Source organism: Scatophagus argus, chromosome 20 (genome assembly GCF_020382885.2).
Source record: "Scatophagus argus isolate fScaArg1 chromosome 20, fScaArg1.pri, whole genome shotgun sequence".
Lineage (NCBI taxonomy): Eukaryota > Metazoa > Chordata > Actinopteri > Scatophagidae > Scatophagus > Scatophagus argus.
Window position 1 is genome coordinate 156,802 of NC_058512.1, and position 21,520 is coordinate 178,321.

Consider the following 21,520-nt stretch of genomic DNA (forward strand, 5'->3'; position numbering starts at 1 on the left):
TTGTTCCTACTTTTATTTATTATTATTTCTGTTTATTAAATTTGTGAAACTGAACTTTATTCTGAAAAACCAGCCATCAGTCATTACAGACCACATCCACCTTACTTTTTTAAAGGATGATTTGACCAATCAGTGACTTCTTGTTCTTTGTTGTCAGAAAAAAAATTAGATGATGCCTCTAAAAGTTGAAAAGCAGACATTTTTGTTTCAATAAATTAATAAATAACATTTATGCAAGAAAAATGTAAGCAAAGCAAATCAAACACCACCAAAACATTTCCTTCTCAAAATAAGTAAATGACATCAGCACTTACACTGGTTGTCATAGTAACTGAGACAAAGTTGGAAAAGAAAAAAGGTTTATTATTTATGCACTGCAATTAGAAAAAAAAATGTTTAAATAAATCATGAGTCCTGATTGGTTAACATCACTTCCTGGACTGAGTGGGGGTGGAGCTTTAAAGAATTTCCCCTAAATAAATAAAGTAATTCTGATTCTGATAAAATGTTAATGATATCAGCACCACATACTGTTGTAAATAAATTCAAGATGTTTTTACAGTTTGTTTTTTTCCTTCTAGTTTTTGTATTTTGAACACTAATCTTCTGTTTGTCTTTTATATTTGTTTAAACTCTATAAAAATATTATTGTAGCATTTATTATGAAAATAAATAATACAAACAAACTGATGTGTGACATTTCTGACATAATCGGCTAGCAGGCTAATGTTGGCTAACAGTGGCACAGAAGTGTCCAGTAGAATCCTGTGGCAGACATTTAAAGCTTCACTAAATCTGTCTTCTAACTCATCATCTACTGAAAGGCGAATCAGAGATCTGAGATGAGTTCAGATTGGGCCGCCAACACTGAACCTGACGTGATAATACAGGACGTCCATCCAAGCCAAGTTTGACTTCCACCTGCTGATCCTGACGAAACACAAAACTACATTTCACTTTCTGAAAAAACGGAGACAAACAAATCTTGTTCAATTGAAACATTTTTATTAAAACTGTAAACTTCCAAATAAGGTCGGCAGCGTGGCCGGTTTGGGATGGGGCTTGTAGCCAATTCGGTCGTTGATAAGCTCCGCCCTCGATGCGGCAGAGGAGGAAGAAACTGTGGCAGAGGCCCCACCCCCGATTATGTCAACACTGACGCCCCCTCCTGACTCCGCCTCCTCTCGCTGACGCTTTCTGGCCTGAATGAAGCACAATAATAATAATTATGTTTTATCTGTGAATCTAACAATAAGAAAGCTATGAAAACATATCACTTGTGCTCTACATTTTCTGCATTTGTTTAAGTAGCCTACCCCCTGGCTGACGTTCTGTTGTTTGTATGTATGTTCATTATAATAACTGCCTTGTATTGAATATTTCAATAATAAAATTAAAAAAAAAAAAAAAATAATAATAATAATAATTATGTTTTATCTGTGAATCTAACAATAAGAAAGCTATGAAAACATATCACTTGTGCTCTACATTTGTATGTATGTTCATTATAATAACCGCCTTGTATTGAATATTTCAATAATAATAATAAAAAAATATATATATAATAATTATGTTTTTTGATGTCTGGTAGAAATTCGTCTTGTTAAAAGTTTGAGCTCAACATTTAAATTCAGTTTTAAACATTTTTAATGTTTGATTTTCTCGAAAAGCCAAAAGTATAGTTTAAAATAGAGTCTCATTTCCTGTTTATGATGATTTCATCATTCTGGCTCAGTTATCAATAGTACTGATCCTTACCGGCAGTACTAATTGATACTGATAGGTACAAAAGTGGTTCAAACCTCGAGCTCCTTCTTGACGCTCTCGAACTCCTCCGTGTCGTCGATCTTCAGCTCCAGACGAGTCGGTTTCCTCCTCAACATATTTTCTTCTGTCACAAACATCAGGACCAACAAAGTAACACTTACTGATAACGTTATTGATTATTGGTTTGCAGTCTAATGACTTTCATCATTAGATAACAGTGAACATCAGCATGACATCAATATTTTGACATGCTCTTGCTAGTGCTAACTGGTACCGTTGCTATGGTAACTGAGGCGCTATGAACAGAGGTAGATAAAGACTAAACCTGACCAGGTTTACATAAACAGCTCCAGCGGTTGTTACGACATGTGCGTGCTGATCTAAAAGCATTTCGGACACGCCGAGTAATTTCCTGTGATTTTGAAATGAGTTCGGTTTATCCATCAATTTCTCACTCTAAACTGTACTACACCATTCTTCAATCTGATCTTCTGTTCTCCCCTCTTGTCACATTTGTCTCAAGTAAAACACTTCAAACTGCTTGCTTGTTTAAGGTACTAATAAAGTAGTGTTAAATGAAAACTGCTCTGGAAGTTCAGATCCCAGAAGCTAGCAGCACTGGAAGATCTGATGGAACAGAAGCTAAGCTAACTGGCTACCGTCTGTTCGCAGACTGAAACCACTGAATTTAACTCAAGGCGCGCTGAGTTTCCTCCCTCGCCTTTACACGCCAGTTTCAAAAGTCGTAATTGACCCATATAAACTTACCTGACAGGTGTGCTGTTGTGGTATGTTCACGGATTTTCTCTAGCCTTGTGTTTGTTAGCTGCCCCTCTGTCTACCGGAAGAACACCCTTTGACCCGGAAGCTGATACAGTCTTTGCATCCGGTTGATCCTGCTGCCCCGTTTCTCCTCATCGGTAAGTTTTAAAGTCAAAATAAAGTTAGAGTTTAAAACGCACCGTTGTGTAGCTGTGATTCAAACCGTCGTGTATTGGCTCAGGTGTGGCTACCGTGTGTGCGACGCACTCTGACGTTGCCTTAATTGACGTCTGTGTTGGTGCTAATGCTAACGTTAGCTGAGTGAACCGCGTTTTGTCTTTTCTGTTGCTTCCAAATCCATTGAAAAATCTTCTAATTCTGGGCTGTTTGGCTCACAGAAAGAGTTTGTCAGCCACCGGAACTCAACTCATCTCTGTGTCTCATCTCTTTGACTGTAATTTGGTGTTGAAATGATGAACTACAGAGCAGAGTATTGTTTATTTAAGTGCTAAATTACGATTATGAATAAATCTATTTTGTCTGTTGTTGGTAGACTATGTCATTTTCATACTGATTGTGTTTTTAATCTTTTTATAATTAAAATATTATATAAATATAATATAGGCACAGCTGAACAAAACTGAATGCAAGAATCAATCAATCAATGATGGAAATTAGCAAACGAATATAATTATGAAACAAAAGAGAAGTCATATTGAAAACCAGATAAGAATAAATAAAAGGCAAAATAAATGCCTTAAATAAAAGGCAAAGGTAAAACAAACAAAAAGAGACACAAAGGAGAAAGGTACGAGACATTAGAAGCACGTCTTTATGTATCATTTGGTTATTTTCTCTCTCTCTAGTTTTCCCAGCAGCCTCTGGGGGGGTGACGGCAGCAGAAGAAGAAGAAGACCTGAATCGAAATGTCGGACGAGGAGGATGCGGCTCCGGCCGTAAAGAAGACTCGTGTTTTCTATGGTAGCCTGGAGGAAAAGGAGCGCGAGCGCCTGAGTTCGGACACACCGAGCAGCAAGGCAGCAGGAAGTGATGCAGTGAAGGCAGGGATCGACGCAGGAAACATCAACATCTCTTCAGGTTGGTCATGTTTTAAACTACAGATGGATGTGGTGATGTGTGTGTGTGTGACTCTGTTTCCCATGATGCCGTGCAGGAGAGACTCTGGAGCTGGAGGACCGAGTCAGTGAACGGCAGCAGGAGGCGCTTGCTGCGTTTGAGCGGCGGCGGCGAGCGAGACAGATCACCGTCTCCACCGATGACGCGGAAGTGAAGGCTGGCCTCCGAGCCCTGGGAGAGCCAATCACGTTGTTTGGAGAGGGGCCAGCTGACCGCCGTGAGAGGTGCGTTTGAAAATCAAATAGATGAATTCAGTCGAGTTGAAACAAGCGGAAGAATTCATTAAAGAAAATGATCGTGTGTGCTTAACACGTGCTGTTCGTTCCGTGTCAAAGCACCTTAACGGGTCGAGGTGACGGCTCGCCACGCTGAGAATCCTGGTTGGATTAAAGCGTCTTATTCAGGAGCGTCCGAAGACACCATCAGTCTTTCATCTCTCCGCGCTGTCAGCTTCAGGCTCGTATGATCTGAAATCAAACCTCTGGATCTGTGTGAGAAGGTCAGCAGATCCGGTCAGACCCTGATCAGACTGTTTGACTGACTGATTTCATTTCGACTTTGTTTAGTTTAGTGAATTAACAGACTCACCGAGTCACCGAGTCGTGTTTGTACGTGAGAAAGATGAGCGTCTCGACCAGGTGCAGAGGAAGTCAGATTCAACTGTTTCTGTCGGCCTGAACGAGAGGAGGAGCCAACAGACCTCATGACTGACACTGTGGGGGGTTACAGTCAGTGAGCTGCAGACTCGGTGTCTGTGTGTCGGTGTCAGTGACTCTGTGTCTGTCGTCGTGACTGAACTCTGATCAGAAACTTCCTCTTCTTCAGGCTGCGAAATGTTCTGTCTGTAGTCGGTCCTGACGCTCTGAAGAAGTCCAGGAGAGACGAAGAGAGAGCCAAGAGGTCACAGGACGAGGTCCGCGCGCACACACACACACACACACACACACACACACACACACACACTCTGACATTAATATTCAGAGTAAATATTAAGAAAATGTCCCAGTGGGTTCGAACAGATCAGGAGTTAGTATTAACATGTGATCTGTGTCCACCTTCCTGAGATACAGACACACTGCAGGTGTGGTCAGGTTCAGTCAGGTGTGAACGCCTGGATCTCAGCCTAACACCAGCTGTGGTCTAATACACAGGCATAAATGTCTTTAAATGTTTTAGTATTTAAAAATGTGTTCTCTCTGACCAATCACAGTGCCAGCAGACGTGGTATCACGAAGGCTCCGCCTACCTAAAGGACGCTCGACTCTGGTTGGCCAAATATTCTCTGCCACGGTGAGTTGGCAACAAACCAACCAGTCAGAGAGAGAGAGAGAGAGAGAGAGGAGGGCCGCGAGTTTCTCCTTGTCTCAAACCGAACAGAAATCTCAGACACGGAGGTAATCTGATTGGCTGTGACTCACAAGCTCCTGCTGTAATTGGTCCATCAGGGCGATGAAACGGCTGGAGGCTGCACGTGCTCAGAGGGACATTCCTGAGTCAACCAGGGCCATCCGGCAACAGGAGCTGCACAAGAGCCTGCGGGTGAGACGAGACGACATCAGTACTTACATTTTTATTGGTGAAACGTTCAGGTTCATTAACACGCAACCAATGAATAATAGGAAGAACAAAAATATATTTTCATAAGTTAACCTCATTAACATGCAGACAAAAGTGTCAACATGACCGATCAGTAACCTTCTTCTTCTTCTTCTTCTTCTTCTTCTTCTTCTTCTTTAGAATCTTAACAACTTCTGCAGTCAAATCGGTGATGATCGACCAATCAGCTTCTGCCATTTCAGCCCCGACTCCAAAATGCTGGCCACTGGCTCCTGGTAACAAGCTCCACCCACTGTTGCGTTAGCATTAGCATGCAGGGAGTTAGCATAACCTTGAGAAGAGCTTGAATTCCACACGCTCATGTTGTGATGAAGCTAATCCTAACATGCTAACGCCCCCTACAGGAGCGGCTTGTGTAAGCTGTGGTCCGTCCCCGACTGCAGCCTGATTCGTACGCTCAGAGGTAAAACGAATCAATAACTGATGCATCTGCAGGGTCGTTAATCTTTAATCTCACAGTTATTTGTTTTCTACTCGTGATATTTTCTAGTTGGACTGTAACACAAAAATCATTCAAGAGTTGTCAATCAAAGAGTTGAAGTTCACTTCAACTCTTTGAGTGAATATGACCTGGATGACAGAATCTCCACAGACATCTCAGCTAATTTTAATCATTTTTATTAAATGAGTCTCAATATGTTCAATAACTCTATGAAAAAATCTATGAACTTTATTCACACTTTAATTTCTTAATAAATAAATTGATTAATGACTTAATGAATGAGTAATTAATCCCTGCTCTGTGATTGACTGAAGGACACAACACCAACGTGGGTGCAGTCGTCTTCCGTCCACAGGCCGGTGTCTCTCTTGACCAATCGGACGTTAGCTTGGCCTCGTGTGCCGCTGATGGATCAGTGAAGCTGTGGAACCTAGAGAGGTAGGAGACAAGGAGACCAGGGGGGAGGAGTTGAGGGGGTGACGGCAAGGAGACGAGTAGATTAATAATGAAACCTCTTCTCCATGTGGTCACACGTCTCTCGCCGGTTGCTGTAGTGACGAGCCGGTGGCAGACATCGAGGGACACAGCGAGCGAGTGTCTCGAGTGTCCTGGCATCCTTCCGGGAGGTTTCTGGGAACAACCAGGTGAACACCTGACTCATCAGAGTGTGTCTGTGTACTAATACACACACAGAGTATTTACCCGCTTCTCTCTCTGTAGTTATGATAACTCGTGGCGTCTGTGGGATCTGGAGGTGCAGGAGGAAATCCTCCATCAGGAAGGTCACAGTAAAGGAGTCCACGACATCCACTTTCACCCCGACGGATCACTGGCTGCTACTGGGTAAAACACACACTCTACACACTGTAGTACTCTCAGATGGTAGTAGTACCACACCAGCACACATTGTGTCAAAGTGGTGAGGACTCATCCGGGTGTACACACCTGACATCAGGTCAGATTTTAGTTTCTGCTCAGGTGTAAGTCGTGACAGAAGAGCTGATCACAGACAGTGAAAGCAGTCAAAGTGTTTGGTGTGGTTTTTAAATGTCACGCGTCACGATCCCGTCTCTCTCTGTGACCAATCAGCGGACTGGACGCGTTTGGCAGAGTGTGGGACCTCCGGACAGGACGCTGCGTTGTTTTCCTGGAGGGACACCTGAAAGAGATCTACAGCCTGAACTTCTCCCCCAACGGGTCAGCCAGTCAGAGAACAGCACGTACAACACACAGCCAATCAGAAAGAAACAAGCAGACGAATAAACACTGACACACAATTTACATTCATATTTTTAAAAAATCAATCGTTTTGGTTTCTTTGTGTGTCTCAGGTACCACCTGGCGACAGGAAGTGGTGACAACACCTGTAAGGTTTGGGAGCTGAGAAACAGGAAGTGTCTGTACACAGTCCCTGCCCACCAGAACCTGCTGTCTGCTGTCCGCTTCCAACGTAAAAAATAACACGCTTGGACTTGTTTCATTCCATTGTATTTTCGTTATTGTTTTCTTTTATTTTCAGTTGTTTTGCTTTCATTTCATTGGGTTTTTTTTATATACATATTTTTACTATTTTTATTTTCATCGTTTTTATATATCATTTTTTATGTCTTTTTAAAAAAAAAATACTTTGATGTCCATTTCCTGTTTGTAGCCACCGATGGTCACTTCCTGTTGACCGGAGCATACGACAACACAGCGAAGATTTGGAGTCATCCGAGCTGGATGCCGTTGAAGACGCTCGCCGGACACGAGGGGAAGGTACAAACACTGTGTTGTGATTGGTCCGTTCAGATGCTGTTGCCGGTTGGTGGAGATGCCTGAGGTACCTTGTTTTTTGTTCTCAGGTTATGGGCGTCGATGTGTCACCTGATGGCAAACTGATCGCCACGAGCTCCTACGACCGAACCTTCAAACTCTGGCTGTCTGAGTGATGTCATGATGATGTCATGGCACGACAGAAATACACATTTTTAAGTTTTCTGATGAATGAAATGTATTTTTTGTTTGTTTTTTTTTAAAATAAAAGTTTACATTCAGGATTTCGTCTCTTGTTTTGATAATCTCTGACGTTTTCATCTCATCAACTGAAACAACCGAACAACAAACGAAACAATCGAAACCTAATCAATTCCTCATGATATTTTAACAAAAACTAAAAGTCTGCTGGAGGAACTGATCAGCTAACTGACAGCAGCTGATTTAAGATGAGATGAAAACATCATTAAACTTTGTCACTTTGTAAATATTAAAAACAATGAAAGCAGAAACAGATGAGTCGACATCCAACATATTTTAATAAAATACAAAACTGTCTGTGTGTGTGTGTGTGTGCGTGTGTGTGTGTCACAGCAGTGCACTCCTGGCATATGACAGCAGGCACAGTGATTGGTCAAATTCTGCCCGCAGCTCTGCCCAACCTGCCTCCAAACGGGAGGAGAGGCGGAGCAATGCTTCCATGGCAACAGAGTCCTGTGACAACAAGCGCAGATGGAGCTGAAAAATTAAACAAAACCTGATGTCAAACAGGAAACTGAGAAAAGATTTTCACAGTAAAATTGGAAGAAATGATTGCCTCTGCTACACTCTGATTGGCTGACCTTCAGGAAAAGTGCCAGGTAAGCATGAGCCAGATCATAGTCCCGCCCACTGGCCAACATGCTGTCAATCATGTAAATGAAGGCAAGCAGGAGGCTGCTGGCTCCGCCCCTCTCTGACGTCAGAGACGAGAGCTCGATGGAGATCGCCGCTGGCCCACAATCCTTCAGGAGCTGCACGGGGCGATCGACTGCACAGAGAATTAATCCAACAAACCTTTTATTCGGTGTATAATGGATCATTTATGTCAACAATCAAACGTTAAATTCACATAAATCAAATGTGAAAAATTATAAGTTTCTCCTCCATTACAAGATGCAAAATCTTTTAGCCAAACAAACAAAATAAATTAATAAATGTGACGAAATGACATTTAGGAAAGAAATATCACTGAACGACAAGTTCTAAACAATAGACCGTAAGGGTTAGATAAGTAAAAATAAATGGAAACAGAACAAACCAACACTCACACGATCCAGACTGGAGAGCCGATTCGAGCTCAGAGCTGAACTCCGACCTCTGAGACAACGAACCCCAACTCAGCACCTTCGACTGGACACAAACACCTGAGGTCAGCTGCGAGGTCAGCGAGCGCCAGCAGGATCAAACTGGATTTTAGGAATAAAAGATTTACCTGAGTGTCCTGTTCGGTTGCCACCGGCAACGTGAATCGAGGTACAAGTCCAGGAAGTGTTGGCAGGAAGAAAGGAGCTGCAGCCGGAACAGCAGGGGGCGCTACAGGCTTATTCCTCCTCTACAAATAAAATATTCGATTTGTCAAACATACAAACAAACATGCTGGAGGACAAACTGACTCAGCTCAGACTCACCTTGATGATGTCCAGGTGCAGCAGACTTTTCCATCGAGACTCCGGCAGCAAAGAAAGAGTCACAAGCTCCGCCCCCAGCTGATCAGCTGACTTGTACGCATCATCAGGCTCCTCTGTGGCTTCTTGTTCTGACGCGTCCACTGTGACACCTGGCAGCGTCTCCACCGCTGGTTCGTAGTCAACTGGGAGGGGACGCAGCCCCACAGGTCCACACAGACTCTTATTGGTCCTGAGGGAGAAGAGCTGCACTGTGATTGGTTGCTGCAAGAGATCATCTGACAGAAACTCAAACAAATGATGATCTCATCAATATCATAAAAGGTCAATACAGGCTAACAGATTGGCTGCTCTAACACTGCCTTTGACTGAGTCAGATGGAACAAAATCCTGAAAGGTGATTGGTTCAGACCAGAGGTATACGCCCAGACTGTCGACATGAGCTGTTGCCAGGAAGTCGCCGGTCGGTGACATGGACACACCCACTGGTGCCATAGCAACCAGGAAACAGTCGACGAGACTAAACAGAGCAGAAAGTGTAGAAATAATAACATCAGCATTACAACGAAAGTAAACGATTAATAACGAATAATTATATTGAAAGTAGCATCGGTAATATCACAGTTTATGTTTCAGAGAGTGACAGATGAAAATTTAAATTTAAGGTAAAACGAAAGAGAAAAAAGTGTTGGGGTCTCAGCAAGTTATCAGAACAGCAGAAAAGTTTGTTTCAGTGATCTGAATGCGTTCGAGATTTTCAAAATGAAGAAAATTAAAGTGTCAGTTTGTATATAAGCTCTGAAAGTTAGTTATCAGCTGAACTGTCAGCTAAAGAGATGAAGAGTGAGTAACAAAAAGAAGGGAAGTGAATGAGGTGGAAAGTCCATCTTCCACTGAAAATGATGAATTAAAAAAAAGTTAAAGTGAATTAATTAAGTATAATAAAAATAATTATTAATGAGCTGAAGGACAGTGGACTGTACCACTCTTACCATCCAGAGGGGAGATCCCAGGTACGAATAGTGCAGTCCATTGCCACAGTAACCAGCCAGCGACCATCAGGGCTGAACGTCTGAGGAAGAAAAAATAATATCAGCCTGAGATGTCCATTAGCATGCTAGTTTATACTGAACACCAATAGCAGGTTGTTAGTTGTGTTAGCTTTCCTGGACCCACCATGTCATTGATGCTGCCTTTGTGACCTGCAAACTTCCTGACGACCCGTCTGGTTTCTATGTCGACCACCAGCAGCGTAAAGTCATCCAGGGCTAATGCTAACATGCCGCTAGCATAAGATAAACAGAACAACACTGTCAGCTCTGCCTCTGTGTAGCACCATGCTAACTGTTAGCTACCTGGCTCTGTGTAGCATCATGATAACTGTTAGCTACCTGGCTCTGTGTAGCTTCATGCTAGCTGGTGCAGCATTTAGCTTCAGCTGCTCTTCCTGTTTCCTGGCCTTGAAGCGCCAGAACTTGAGCTGCCAATCAGAGCCTGCAGTGAGTGTCAGCTGATTGAGGGTGTCCGTGGCAACACCTCGCACCACCCCGCTGTGAGCTGTTACAGAGTGGGTGGAGTTAACAACAAACAGAGACACACACACACACACACATATACAGAATGGATCGATCACTGACAAGAACTGATATACACACCTTTCTCATCATCACCATAGCAACCACGATGCAGGCCAGACTGCAAGTTGTAGACATCTACGCGGCCACAAGACAAACCAATCACAGCAAAGTTTCCACAAGAAGTGATGTCAACAGCCTGTGATCCGAGACAGGAAATCGTGACATGTTAGGCGTGAGAGAGTGGGTGGAGGACAAACACAGTTGCAATGAGAGTGTTACCGTAGCAATGGCGTCCTTCAGAGTGACTGGTGGCTGCAGGTGGTGAGCTCCCATGGTACAACGCTGGTAGTTCCATGTGGTGGTTGCTAGGCGACCGCGATGACAGGCGACAATGCTGTCCCAGTCAGACTGCCGAGCAGCAGCTGTCAATCAACAGAGAGAAGGTGTAACTCTGTGCTGCTGTTTAAACATGACATTTTTTCTATGGAGTTCTGTGTGGGTTGTGTCAGAGCGCCCACCAGAGGAGAACGCTGTGATGGCAGGAAGACGTAGCTCTTCATATGACAACCCCTTCTTCTTCCTCTGCTCTTTCTTTTTGTTGATGGAGCCTGCGCAAAAAACAGAAAATCTGATCTTTTGATGTTTTTCAGTAACAGCAGCATCAGAGAAGACAAACATAAGACTGATCTGTGACATCTGATTGGCTGAGATGTTCTCTATCTGTTAAGCTCAAAAGAATCCATCGATCTAAAGATACAAAAAGTTAAATCAAAACAAGCAGCTGCTGAACAAGAACCCCTCCATCTTCCTTCTTATTCAGTGACATTAAACAGGAATGGATGCAGAGCAAAAATACCACATTTTAAAAGCAGTATCAGCAACATTCTGATTGGCTGTTACAATGGATACTACATCAAAACAGCAGCCTGTCACACAGTATTTCAGTTTGAGGCGAACTGACCGTGACCCAGGTTCTTATTGAAACGCTCGTGAACTGTGGAGAAAGACTGCAGTGTCCCGTCCTGACCTGCAGGGGCAAGAAAGTACACTAAAATATGTAAAGAATCTAAAAAAATGGTAATTAGCAAGTGTCATTTCAACAGAAAAAAACATCAACATTAAAAGCAGACAAGCTGCCCAACATTCACTGTCATAAAATAACTAGATTAAAATAAATGATGTTATACGCAGATGATGAAGGTGTTTATTTACCAGCACTGAGGACATTTTTTCCATCGTTACCATGGTGATGGATCGTGGTGGGTGGAGCACTGTGGCCCTGACGACTCCGCAGCAATCTGGCTCCACCCCCTTCCTGGTCAAATATCCACACCTGCAAAACAATCATCAACTCATTAACTTTTATTAGAGGAGAAGAAGTAAGTTTAGTAAAGGGATAAATAAACACAAACAAAATCAAAAGTGATCAGAAACATTTAATTACAAAAATACACACATTTAAATACTGAAAACACATTCCATGAAGAGTATGAAGGGCAATCAGAAATTGCCCTCTCACCTTTGTGGCTGTTTATCTGTTTTACCTTAATGGCGTTGTCGGCTCCATTCGAGACCAACAGCGGCTCTCCGTGAAGGAAAGTTGCCGCAGCAATGGCTGTGCTGTGAGCGTATCTCTGCTGAAGGACCAGCTGGCGCCGCTCCAGATCCCAGAATGCAATGTGGCCCTGAGGACTGCCAGACGCCAGGATAGGAGGACCGTCTGACGAAGGGGCAGAGTAAAGAAAAAAAACAATAATTCCAGTCTGATGGTGATAAAACTCTTTTAAGTGCGGCTTGACTGAGCTGCACCTTATCAATATAAACTGTAAAAAATGTCTGCATTTATCAAAACTCTTCACTCATTCACACAAAGAGTCAAGAGGATGCGTGTCCACTAACAGCAGCCAATAGAACACCCAAGCTTTAACATCATCAGCTTTGGGATGAACATAAACATCTGTCTAATGGAGACAGGAGACATGTGGGGACATGTCTCCAGCCGTCGTCCAGCCTATGGGGAGGATCCCTCGTCTGGTTTCCAGAAGGTGACGAACAGATGAGGCTTCAGAGCTACACGTCTCCTATCAGGCTCTACGGGGACACACCTGAGCTGAGCCTAAGCCTGAGTGTGAGTCTGTCTCTGTTCTGTTGACAGACACAGCGCTTCTGCAGCAGACAACCACCTGTACCTGTTCTGAAAGCGAGCGAGCTGATTGGTCCCCAGTCCTGCGTGAAGCTCATGAGCATCTCATCCAACCGAATGTTGTGAATGATGATGCGACCTGTCGCCGTGCCAACACCAACCACATCGACTGCAGGACTCTGGAAAATAAAGTTTCAATTCAGTTATCATTTTGAATTCACTTTGAAATAAAAGCTCTGCATAAATTAAACGGACAGCGACGGGCCCTCAATGCCAACCCACCAACCAGAGGACATCTTGACTGAAAGTGTTAACGTGTAGACGAACCTAACAGTATGTTTGTTCAGTGAAATACATTTGAAGTTTTTCTAAATGTAAAAATGTGAAAAACTAAAACAAATGGTTGAAGTGCTAGAAGCAAAGGCAACCGGATCGTTAGTCATTAGGGTCACATGAGGGATGGTGCAAATGGGTTAAATGGTTAAACCGTCCGGGGAGGGAACTCTTTGTCACATCGATGGCTTAAGAGAGGTGTGAAAGAGGCCATCTATGTCCAGATAGAACATCCTTTGTTGAACAGAGGTGATGGCTTAAGACAACTTTTTTCAGGCACCTCAACGACCATCAAGACCACCCCCAAGGTGCCAACCCCACCAGAGGTTAAACACCTGGAATTCCCCATCAGTCAGAACTGAAGAGTCCTTTCGGATGAGAGGTGAAACGTCTTCAACAGCCTAAAAGATTTCTGGTCGCCTTCGCTTTTAGCACTTCGACTACCACAACCCAAATGACTAAGAACCTGCATCAACATCAAACAAACGGTCTGTCCTAAAACTAAAGTTGACTTTGAATACTTTGAGTAAAATCCCATTGGCCCATATTATCTGACAGCGAGTGACGGACCCCTACTGACCTGCTGCAGAACAGTGACTCCTGCTGACCAGCCAGGGAAGGTAAACAACAGCTTACTGAAAACACAAAAAGGGTTAGTTAAAAAAGAAAACAACAATAATCACGTCCATAACAATCATAACGTTGAGAAGCTGAATTCATGAGCTCAAAGTGCAGATCAACATTAAATTTTTTACAGCACAGAGCTTTGACATTTGAAGCTCTGTAGGTCAGATGTGTTTGGTTTATATCATGTTGTTCCTGCATTTAACAAATGAGACGCTTCAAGTTTAAGTGGCAGCTTCAAAAAACTGGAGGAATTAAAACTGAACTCTGCCATTAAGAAGCCCCAACCCTGTCAGACTGAGCCAAGTGCTGAACCTTCCCTTCTGGACTGTAGAGAGTCATTAGCCTGAATGCTAACATGCTAACCTGGTCTTGATGTTCCAGAGTTGCAGTGCACCCTGGGAACTACCCAGCAGCACCTTGTTCAGGTAGGTGCTGGGGTGCATCATGGCCGACACGTCAAAGGAGGTAGGGTCAAACTGCAGCCGCAGGTAAATGTCTGAGAGAGAAAGCAAGGCATGATGGGTACCAGGAGAGGTACAATAAAGAAACAGGTGAAAGTAAGTGCCCCCTTACCCCCTCCCTGGACATCCCACACAATGACATCACCGCCACTGTCAGCAGAGATCAGCTGATCACCCAGAGGAAGCAGCAGACGCACTTCCTGTTTGTGTCCTTGATAACACATCACCACCTGTACAGTGAGCAAACAGGGTCAAAATACTCCTTCTTTATATAGATATTTAGATAATTTCATTTCTTTGTTCTTTGACTTTTTCTAAATTTTGAAAGAAAAAAATTGTCTGATTGAGTGGATTTTTGAGTTGGAACAAAAACTAAAAGAAATAAAAGAGATTAAGGATGACAAAAAACACAACAAATCATTAAAAAAAACAAATAAAAGCACAAAACATAAAAACAGAAACATTTTCAAAAATTATTTTTTAAAAGACAGCATTTTTGCTTGCTTTTATTACATTTATTTCAGTTTGTTCAAATTTCAAAAAGTCAAATTAAAATAAACATGAGATGGAATCAAACACTGAAAGCCTTTTTAAAACAAGAGAAGAAATGTTTGTAAATGTTTTCAAATAAAGTCTTTGAACCTCTTTGTTCCTGGCGAAGGCGCTGATGAGTCGTCCAGCGGCGGCGAACACCAACATCCTGTCTGCTGCCACACAGCTGATGTCATCTGTAAGGCTGTTACCTAGGCAACCACCACATTGCATCACAACACAGCAGCCAATCAGAGAGTAGGTCTCTAATTACCTTCAGAAGTTAGTCTGTAAATATTTAAATCTACTCACTGACAGCGACAATCCCCAACCTGTTCACCTGAAAGGAAGCAGGAGATCAATTCATCAATACACCAATCAACTGGTCCCATATGTGCACTCTGTGACTGCAGTAAAGAAGCTCAGTGGATCCTCCTGCTGACCCGTTCTGATCTGAGATCAGCAGAGACTGTCTGTCCAGCAACACACACACACACACACACAAGCTAACGTCTAACTGAAGTTCTCACTGAGAGCCTCCAGGTGTTTCAGCAAAGACGTCTGTCCACCATTAAACACCTGAACAACATGAAGGCGGACCGGGGGGGGGGGCAGAGAGAGACAGGTGTGTGACAGTCTGAACCCTGTGGACGAGTTCAACACTAAAATCTTTACCTAAGACGTGTACGTGACGTTCCCCACACGTCATCATACGTCATATTACGCTGATTCTGCTCATACTCAGAAAATAAACTGAGGACATGACCGGAAATGAAGCGTGAGTTTCCTCCACAAGATTAGCCGATATTAATATATTGACGGTCTGTACGGAGGCCGTCAGAGGACAAACACGTGAATGCAGAAACACGTTTGTCTCAGGGGAACATAAACAACACTCAAACAAGTCCAATCAAGTACTTACATTGTACGTGTGGAAACATTTACCGACCGCCGTCACGACGTAGAACTCTCGGTGCTTTTTGTGGTACCTGATCGCGTGCGGCACGTGGTTGCAATAAAGTCCCAGAACCCGGAAGCCGGCGAACAAAGAGCTCCCGGCACCCGCCATATCACGTAGCAGCGGAAGATTTTACCGGATAAAAGAACCTGAACACGAACAGGCGAACCGCAGAGACGGAGCCGAATCGAGACGAGAGAGAAAACACGTGAGGGGGCCGAGGAACTGAGACCGACTGGAAACAACCAACACCAACGAGGAGGTTCCGGCTGTGACTATAGCAGAAACATACATGAATGTGTGATTATATGAAAAAGATTCAGAGAATAACTTAAACAAAAAATAAAAAAATATTAGTACCAATAAAGACAAACAAAACAAGAAACAGAAAATAGATACAAATACTATCAATAATGAATATAATACATAAAATAATCTGATACCAAAAAATACCCTGGACTGTCACAAACAAAGCAAATTAAATATTTAGCTGAGCTGCATGAAACTGGATGATGCTAATGCTGTAAACATCAATCTGTCAGTGCTTTTCCTTTGGGCGCCGGTGTGGGCTGGTACACCTGGACAGGTAGTCAGTTCATCGGAAGTAAACAATGTTTTGATTTGTCACAAATAATAAAACAACGATTTTCAGTGATATAAAGCTTGCTGTGTATTTACAGTATTTGAACAAAGCAAAACAAACTGATAGATTTATTGACAATTTGACTGCTGTGGGATTCATAGACTTAAACTTCACTGATCCCTTCGGGGTGACTCTCTCAGGGGAACTGAATTTCCAGCAGCTTATGAAAGGAGAAGCAGCACACAGGGCAGATTGCAAACAACAAACAGCAACTGTTTGCAAACAGGTATAATAAGAAGATACACGAAGATAATAAGAAAGATAAGTTATTGCACAGTGAGTGGCTCCACTCCTTCCCTTCTTTCCTCTGTCCCCGCTTGTACCCGATTTCCTCCTCCTCCCCCCAAGTGAGGAGCTGTAGGGCCTGATGGCATGAGGGACAAAGAAGGTCCAAGTCTGTTGGTCCTTCACATAGCATTCATATGAAGTATCTGATGTTTGTTGATAAAGTGAACAGGCAACATCACCTCCACACTGACTGCTGATTTTATTTCAAATCAAAACAAACTTACAGCAGCTTCCTTGTTTCAGAAGAAAATCTTTATTTTGCAAAGCTTCAACATTACAACAAAATCAGAATAAATACAGACTGATGTGAACATCTGTTATTTCAAGATTTCATTTTTTCAGACTTGAAACATTTTGGCTTTTATTTCCAAATGTGCAGTCTCTGATTAATTTATTCTTCACTGATTTAATTTAAATATTTATTAATCACATATAATTTAATCTTAATCTTCATTTCTTTGAATACACAGAACTCATATTTTTACAACTTTATACAAATAAAAAGTAGTTTTTGTTGGCTCACCAAGTTCTCTCTGTAGGTGTTCTTGAGTATCGACACACACCTGCAGCTGCAGGCGACCAATCAGCTTTCAGTATTTCAACACAAACAGAATATTATTTCTACCACAGAATCATGAGTTCATGCTGGAGCAGGAAGTTACACTACGCTTCCATGGTTACACACGACCATCACAACATTATTGTTTGGCAGAGAGTGACATCAGGAAGTGACACAAACTTTCAAAATAAATCAGACCTGGGCTGCAGTCGAGTTGTTTTTGTTCCTGAATGCGTTTCACGGTCGTCGACAGAAAACGTGCTGAAGTCAGGTGACGGCGCTCAGATGTTCATTCACACTCAGCTGAGTAGAAAGAAACCTGAGCCAACAGACCGTCAGAACGCAGCTCTGGCTAACAGGCTAACAGTTTACCTCCCAGTCTGTGCTAAGCTAAGCTAAACATGACTGAAGTGTTTACACTGTGACCACCGAAGTCAGCTGAAAGGAGGTGAAGCGCCTGACACTTCCTGGTGGTTGTTATGGTGTTTTCTGAGCTCAACATATCATTCATGTGTATGTGTGTGTGTGTGTGTGTGTGTGTGTGTGTGTGTGTCTCATTCCTGACATCACTTCATGTTTTGGTCAGAGAGAAAACGTCGTCAGGTGCGGCATTAATCTGTCGTACACAGTAGGGGTGAACTGATGTGACCACTGTACAGGAAGTGATGCTGTGTGGTCTCTATGGTAACACAACCTCTAGCTGGCCCCTCGTTCCAGCAGCAGCAGCCTCAGCAGAGTCCTGGCTGCGGCCAGTAGCGCTCCGTGCAACGCGTATTGCGCCGTCAACGCCCCGAAGCCACGATAAAACCCGGCCACACCCTCCTTGCGGCGGATGGCGTGGAGGCAGTCGGAGAACCCGTCATACTGCGTGTTGACGGGAAGGACCAGGGGGCTGCCGCCATTTCCCACAGCAACCACACCGTCAGTGGCGTCGATGATGGTGCGTGTACCCTGTAGGCCGAGGCGGTGCAGCGCCGTCTCCAGAGGAAACAGCACGATGTCGGCCACCAGAGATCCCGCCCACGCCGCCGCCAGCTCGGGGAAGTAGGTGTCCAGAGGGTTGTTGGAGTCCGCCCGCTGCTTCCTGCCCCACTGGTGCAGCCACAGTGCTACTCGCTGGACGGAGGTGGCGATGGCGTACCGCAGGACAGCGTGCGAAGCGGCAGGAAGCAGCAGAGAGCTGAGAGGAAGCAGACGACGACTGTGAGGAGCCCCGACACCCAACAACCGAGTCAAACCTTCACGGACACAGTCGAGCAAACCGGAGGACGAGTCGTCACGGACAATCTCACTCTGTGGAGACATGAGAGGAAACCGCCGTTAGCAACAAACGCATGTGCAGGTTCTGTTGACTGTTCACTGCGTGTTTTCTGTTCTCCTGTAAACTGACTACCACACGTCCACATTTTAACGCTGAACGACAGACGACCTCATGCTGAATAAAATCAGCCTGAAGCTTCTGTCTGAATGTTCATACACACACTTTAAACTGATGTCTGACCAGTAATCAATAATTCAGTGTGACCTGGACAGTCTCGATGAGGCTGGCGCAGTAAAAGGGAAGAGCCACCACAGCTGTTAACCTGCCGGCGACACACACACACACATACACACAGAGTCATATTAAACACACAGAAGAAGAAGAAGAAGGAGCTCAGTCAGTCAGTAGAAGAAGAAGTGAACTGACCCTTTCAGCAGTAAATGTCCAGCCAGCTGTTTCCACGTCCACCTGTGAGGAAGCTCCCTGCACACAGAACAACACTAAGTAATACTGCAGTAATACCACAGTGATACTACATTACAGGGTGTAGTGTCAGTGGTCACCGTGGCAATGGTGTGAACTCGCTGATGACGCCCTCAGCTCCCAGCGTGATGCCATGAACGATGAAGGTACTGCCCATCCCCTTCCACAGAGCCTTCACGCCCTGAGCAGCAGGTTATTGATACCCAATCACAATGACTGATTTTCAATACGAGACTATCATGCAACATAATCAGATATTTTCATACTGAATCAGAGTTGATTTCCTGTTTTATGTTTCTGTTATAAAATATGATTTGTTGCTACCTGAGCCTTGGTGATGGTGTACATGACAGCGACAGCGCTGAATGGGGTCAGGTGGTAACATCGGGCGTGGTAGTTCACCTGAAACAACCATCCAATCAGAGAGTGGCAAAAAGAGATAAAAAGGAACAAAGCACCGATGATCAAAGTTTAGTGGATTTCTTACAAAGCATGAATGTTTTATCTAACAGCTGACTGATGAGAGGAAAAACACTGCAATGATCCTTTAATGCCTCACATTTAAATTAATTTCAGCTGAATCAAAGTAAAAAGCACTCAGACACAAAATCCATCGGTAGTTATTGATCAGATATTGATAGGAAGGTGAGCTGATACCTGACACTGTCGGCGGAAGACGATGCAGGGATGAGCGAGGACGTTCTCAGTGAATAGACTGCAGGCAGACAGGCAGGCAGACAGACAGGTTTTTTTAGTGAAGGCCTGCAGCTATTGATCACTTCATAGAGTATTTCACTGCTTATGAATGAGTGATCAGATATGAAATACTTTTGCCTTATTGAAGATCAACAATAAATGTACACAGGGGAAAATAAGACGTGTGTCTCTGCAGTGAGCTGAGTCGGCGGGTGGAGGAAAACCGTCAGCAAAGTCCATGACCAGCGTTACCATCAGCTCGGAAGACTTTAAGACTTTAAGACCTGAGCTGTTCAGAAGTTCAGAACTTTGTGTGGGAAGTTTGCCTGTTTCAGGCCGCGTGTTTGCATCTGTAACGATTACAAATGATAGGCCACAGCCGGTGACTAAGAAGGTTCAGGTGAGTGAGATATATGTATATATGTACACAGACAGGAAATTATTTCCAACCTGACCAGCCCGATTCCAAAACCTGCAAATCGATTCAGCTGCTCTGCAAGAACAAGACAAAAATCATCACTGATACAACCATTAAACAGAAAAACACAAACCTCTTTGAAACAGCAATTTCTGTTTTGTATTTTTTTTCTGCTTTTCGTTTTCGTGTGAAGAATTCTGAAAATTATTTTGTTACAAAAAAATAAGTGAGATGTTGAAGACAAAAACGTGTGTTTGTTCCAATGATGAAATGTTCCAAAAAAGACTCAAAATAAAATAATGAGATAGTGAAGACAAAACTGACTCGCTGCTCGGCGGCTTTTACTAAAAAAGTCAAGACTGCTCAGGGGTATTTTCATGTAATTCCAAACTTTACGTTAGTTTTAAACTGAAAAAATAGCAACAACGCAAATTAAAAGTTAAAAACAGTTGGCTTCGTTAGCTGGCATAATCCATGTATTTCAAAAGTTATCTTCTATGATTTACAGTTAGCCTGCAAGCTTCCGAGCAGGTGCCGCGGTCTCCCTTCAGGGTCTGCTATGGACATATTAGCCTGCTAGGTGATTTTCCGTCTGTTAGCAATGTAGCTGCTAGCTTGTTCAATCCACTCCTCGTCATTAGCTTGACAGCTAACATGTCACCCTGACATAAACAGTAACAGAGATTTAATGACGCTGTTAGCCTGCCCTGTTTACTTCATATTGTAACACTTGCCTGCCAGCAACCCATCCTCCGTCCCTCCCCATCGACCTACCAGCAGGCGGGACGGCCGGCTGTGGAACATCCCAGCCGCCTGCGGCTCCAGGACCGCCGGGATCCAGCGACTCGTCATACTGAGGAGTACGCTCTCCGTGGTGCAGGTTGCGGCTACCGGGAATGTCCGGTGGCGTGGTGACCCAGTGGTGGTGCTGAAGCTCCGCGGGCCCCCCGGCGCTTCTGACCGGGTAACTGACTCCGTACAGCGGGTCGTCGCGGCCGCGGTAGCCGAGCCCGTCGAAGCTGTCCGGCCGCCTGGAGGCCATCACAGGATCGGTACCTGCACAAACTGCGGTTGGGCCGGGATTGATATCCAGTTAACGGATATCACTGATCACAAAACTGAACACAAATAACAGGAGAAATTATTTAAATGAACAACATTCGTCCCTGGCTGATTTGACCCGCAGCAAAACATCTATGAGTCTGTCACCCGCCACCCGGAAGTTCTTCTTCATTTCCGGCAGACAGGCGGAGTTGCAGCTCATTACTGTCACCTACAGGCCAACCAGAGAAGGTCAGTCTGTGGTTCTTTGAGCTACATGTCGACGGTCTGAGCGTAAACTCCAGTTTGTGTCACGATTTTTTAATTCACTTCATTCATTAACATTTTAAACAG

General features: G+C 43.8%; 4 protein-coding genes across 6 annotated transcripts; 1 reads left to right on the forward strand and 3 right to left on the reverse strand.

Moving 5' to 3' along the window:
* Positions 1 to 225: 225 nt before the first annotated feature.
* Positions 226 to 2,674, reverse strand: cdc26 (cell division cycle 26 homolog). 2 transcript variants are annotated; one of them, XM_046374166.1, is made up of 3 exons: positions 2,536 to 2,674; positions 1,803 to 1,891; positions 226 to 1,202 (listed from the first exon to the last, which is right to left on the reverse strand). In XM_046374166.1, exons 2-3 carry the CDS (start codon positions 1,881 to 1,883, stop codon positions 1,008 to 1,010), a joined length of 276 nt encoding a protein of 91 aa, XP_046230122.1. In that variant the 5' UTR covers positions 1,884 to 1,891; positions 2,536 to 2,674; the 3' UTR covers positions 226 to 1,007. The 2 variants fall into 2 exon arrangements, with proteins under 2 accessions (XP_046230122.1, XP_046230123.1); XM_046374167.1 differs by having other exon boundaries at positions 1,803 to 1,888; positions 2,536 to 2,660.
* On the forward strand, positions 2,557 to 7,764 carry prpf4 (PRP4 pre-mRNA processing factor 4 homolog (yeast)). Its single transcript, XM_046374163.1, has 15 exons — positions 2,557 to 2,687; positions 3,396 to 3,627; positions 3,704 to 3,890; positions 4,492 to 4,579; positions 4,877 to 4,956; positions 5,112 to 5,205; positions 5,404 to 5,498; positions 5,628 to 5,686; positions 6,040 to 6,163; positions 6,280 to 6,369; positions 6,446 to 6,568; positions 6,815 to 6,922; positions 7,057 to 7,175; positions 7,377 to 7,483; positions 7,570 to 7,764. Exons 2-15 carry the CDS (start codon positions 3,456 to 3,458, stop codon positions 7,654 to 7,656), a joined length of 1,533 nt encoding a protein of 510 aa, XP_046230119.1. The 5' UTR covers positions 2,557 to 2,687; positions 3,396 to 3,455; the 3' UTR covers positions 7,657 to 7,764.
* Positions 7,765 to 8,000: 236 nt separating this feature from the next.
* On the reverse strand, positions 8,001 to 16,052 carry wdr36 (WD repeat domain 36). Its single transcript, XM_046374160.1, has 22 exons — positions 15,742 to 16,052; positions 15,132 to 15,159; positions 14,931 to 15,031; positions 14,401 to 14,518; positions 14,191 to 14,323; positions 13,781 to 13,835; positions 12,914 to 13,046; positions 12,269 to 12,444; positions 11,937 to 12,057; positions 11,686 to 11,751; positions 11,243 to 11,332; positions 11,004 to 11,146; positions 10,803 to 10,920; positions 10,539 to 10,704; positions 10,324 to 10,432; positions 10,140 to 10,219; positions 9,560 to 9,667; positions 9,151 to 9,379; positions 8,955 to 9,074; positions 8,791 to 8,872; positions 8,323 to 8,510; positions 8,001 to 8,218 (listed from the first exon to the last, which is right to left on the reverse strand). The coding sequence occupies exons 1-22, from the start codon at positions 15,886 to 15,888 to the stop codon at positions 8,069 to 8,071; spliced, it is 2,661 nt and encodes an 886-aa protein (XP_046230116.1). The 5' UTR covers positions 15,889 to 16,052; the 3' UTR covers positions 8,001 to 8,068.
* An 886-nt stretch (positions 16,053 to 16,938) lies between these two features.
* On the reverse strand, positions 16,939 to 21,403 carry slc25a46 (solute carrier family 25 member 46). Of its 2 annotated transcripts, XM_046374165.1 has the most exons (9): positions 21,335 to 21,403; positions 20,900 to 21,243; positions 20,158 to 20,200; positions 19,669 to 19,726; positions 19,336 to 19,413; positions 19,092 to 19,192; positions 18,955 to 19,011; positions 18,793 to 18,850; positions 16,939 to 18,560 (listed from the first exon to the last, which is right to left on the reverse strand). In XM_046374165.1, the coding sequence occupies exons 2-9, from the start codon at positions 21,165 to 21,167 to the stop codon at positions 17,964 to 17,966; spliced, it is 1,260 nt and encodes a 419-aa protein (XP_046230121.1). In that variant the 5' UTR covers positions 21,168 to 21,243; positions 21,335 to 21,403; the 3' UTR covers positions 16,939 to 17,963. The 2 variants fall into 2 exon arrangements, with proteins under 2 accessions (XP_046230121.1, XP_046230120.1); XM_046374164.1 differs by lacking the exon at positions 21,335 to 21,403 and having other exon boundaries at positions 20,900 to 21,328.
* Positions 21,404 to 21,520: the final 117 nt, after the last annotated feature.

Bases quoted from the DNA above. Each gene is read 5' to 3' on its own strand.
- cdc26 (XM_046374166.1), bottom strand. From the start codon at position 1,883: ATGTTGAGGAGGAAACCGACTCGTCTGGAGCTGAAGATCGACGACACG. The intron at 1,203-1,802 runs GTTTGAACCACT...TGCTTCATTCAG, and splicing joins GCGTCAAGAAGGAGCTCGAG to GCCAGAAAGCGTCAGCGAGA.
- prpf4 (XM_046374163.1), top strand. From the start codon at position 3,456: ATGTCGGACGAGGAGGATGCGGCTCCGGCCGTAAAGAAGACTCGTGTT. The intron at 3,628-3,703 runs GTTGGTCATGTT...GATGCCGTGCAG, and splicing joins AAACATCAACATCTCTTCAG to GAGAGACTCTGGAGCTGGAG. The intron at 4,580-4,876 runs GTCCGCGCGCAC...GACCAATCACAG, and splicing joins CCAAGAGGTCACAGGACGAG to TGCCAGCAGACGTGGTATCA.
- wdr36 (XM_046374160.1), bottom strand. From the start codon at position 15,888: ATGGCGGGTGCCGGGAGCTCTTTGTTCGCCGGCTTCCGGGTTCTGGGA. The intron at 9,075-9,150 runs GTGAGTCTGAGC...TTTTATTTGTAG, and splicing joins TGCACCTGGACATCATCAAG to AGGAGGAATAAGCCTGTAGC. The intron at 8,219-8,322 runs GTCAGCCAATCA...TTAATTTTTCAG, and splicing joins ACCTGGCACTTTTCCTGAAG to CTCCATCTGCGCTTGTTGTC.
- slc25a46 (XM_046374165.1), bottom strand. From the start codon at position 21,167: ATGGCCTCCAGGCGGCCGGACAGCTTCGACGGGCTCGGCTACCGCGGC. The intron at 19,012-19,091 runs GTGACCACTGAC...TTCTGTGTGCAG, and splicing joins GAGTTCACACCATTGCCACG to GGAGCTTCCTCACAGGTGGA. The intron at 18,851-18,954 runs GTCAGTTCACTT...TGTCGCCGGCAG, and splicing joins GGACATTTACTGCTGAAAGG to GTTAACAGCTGTGGTGGCTC.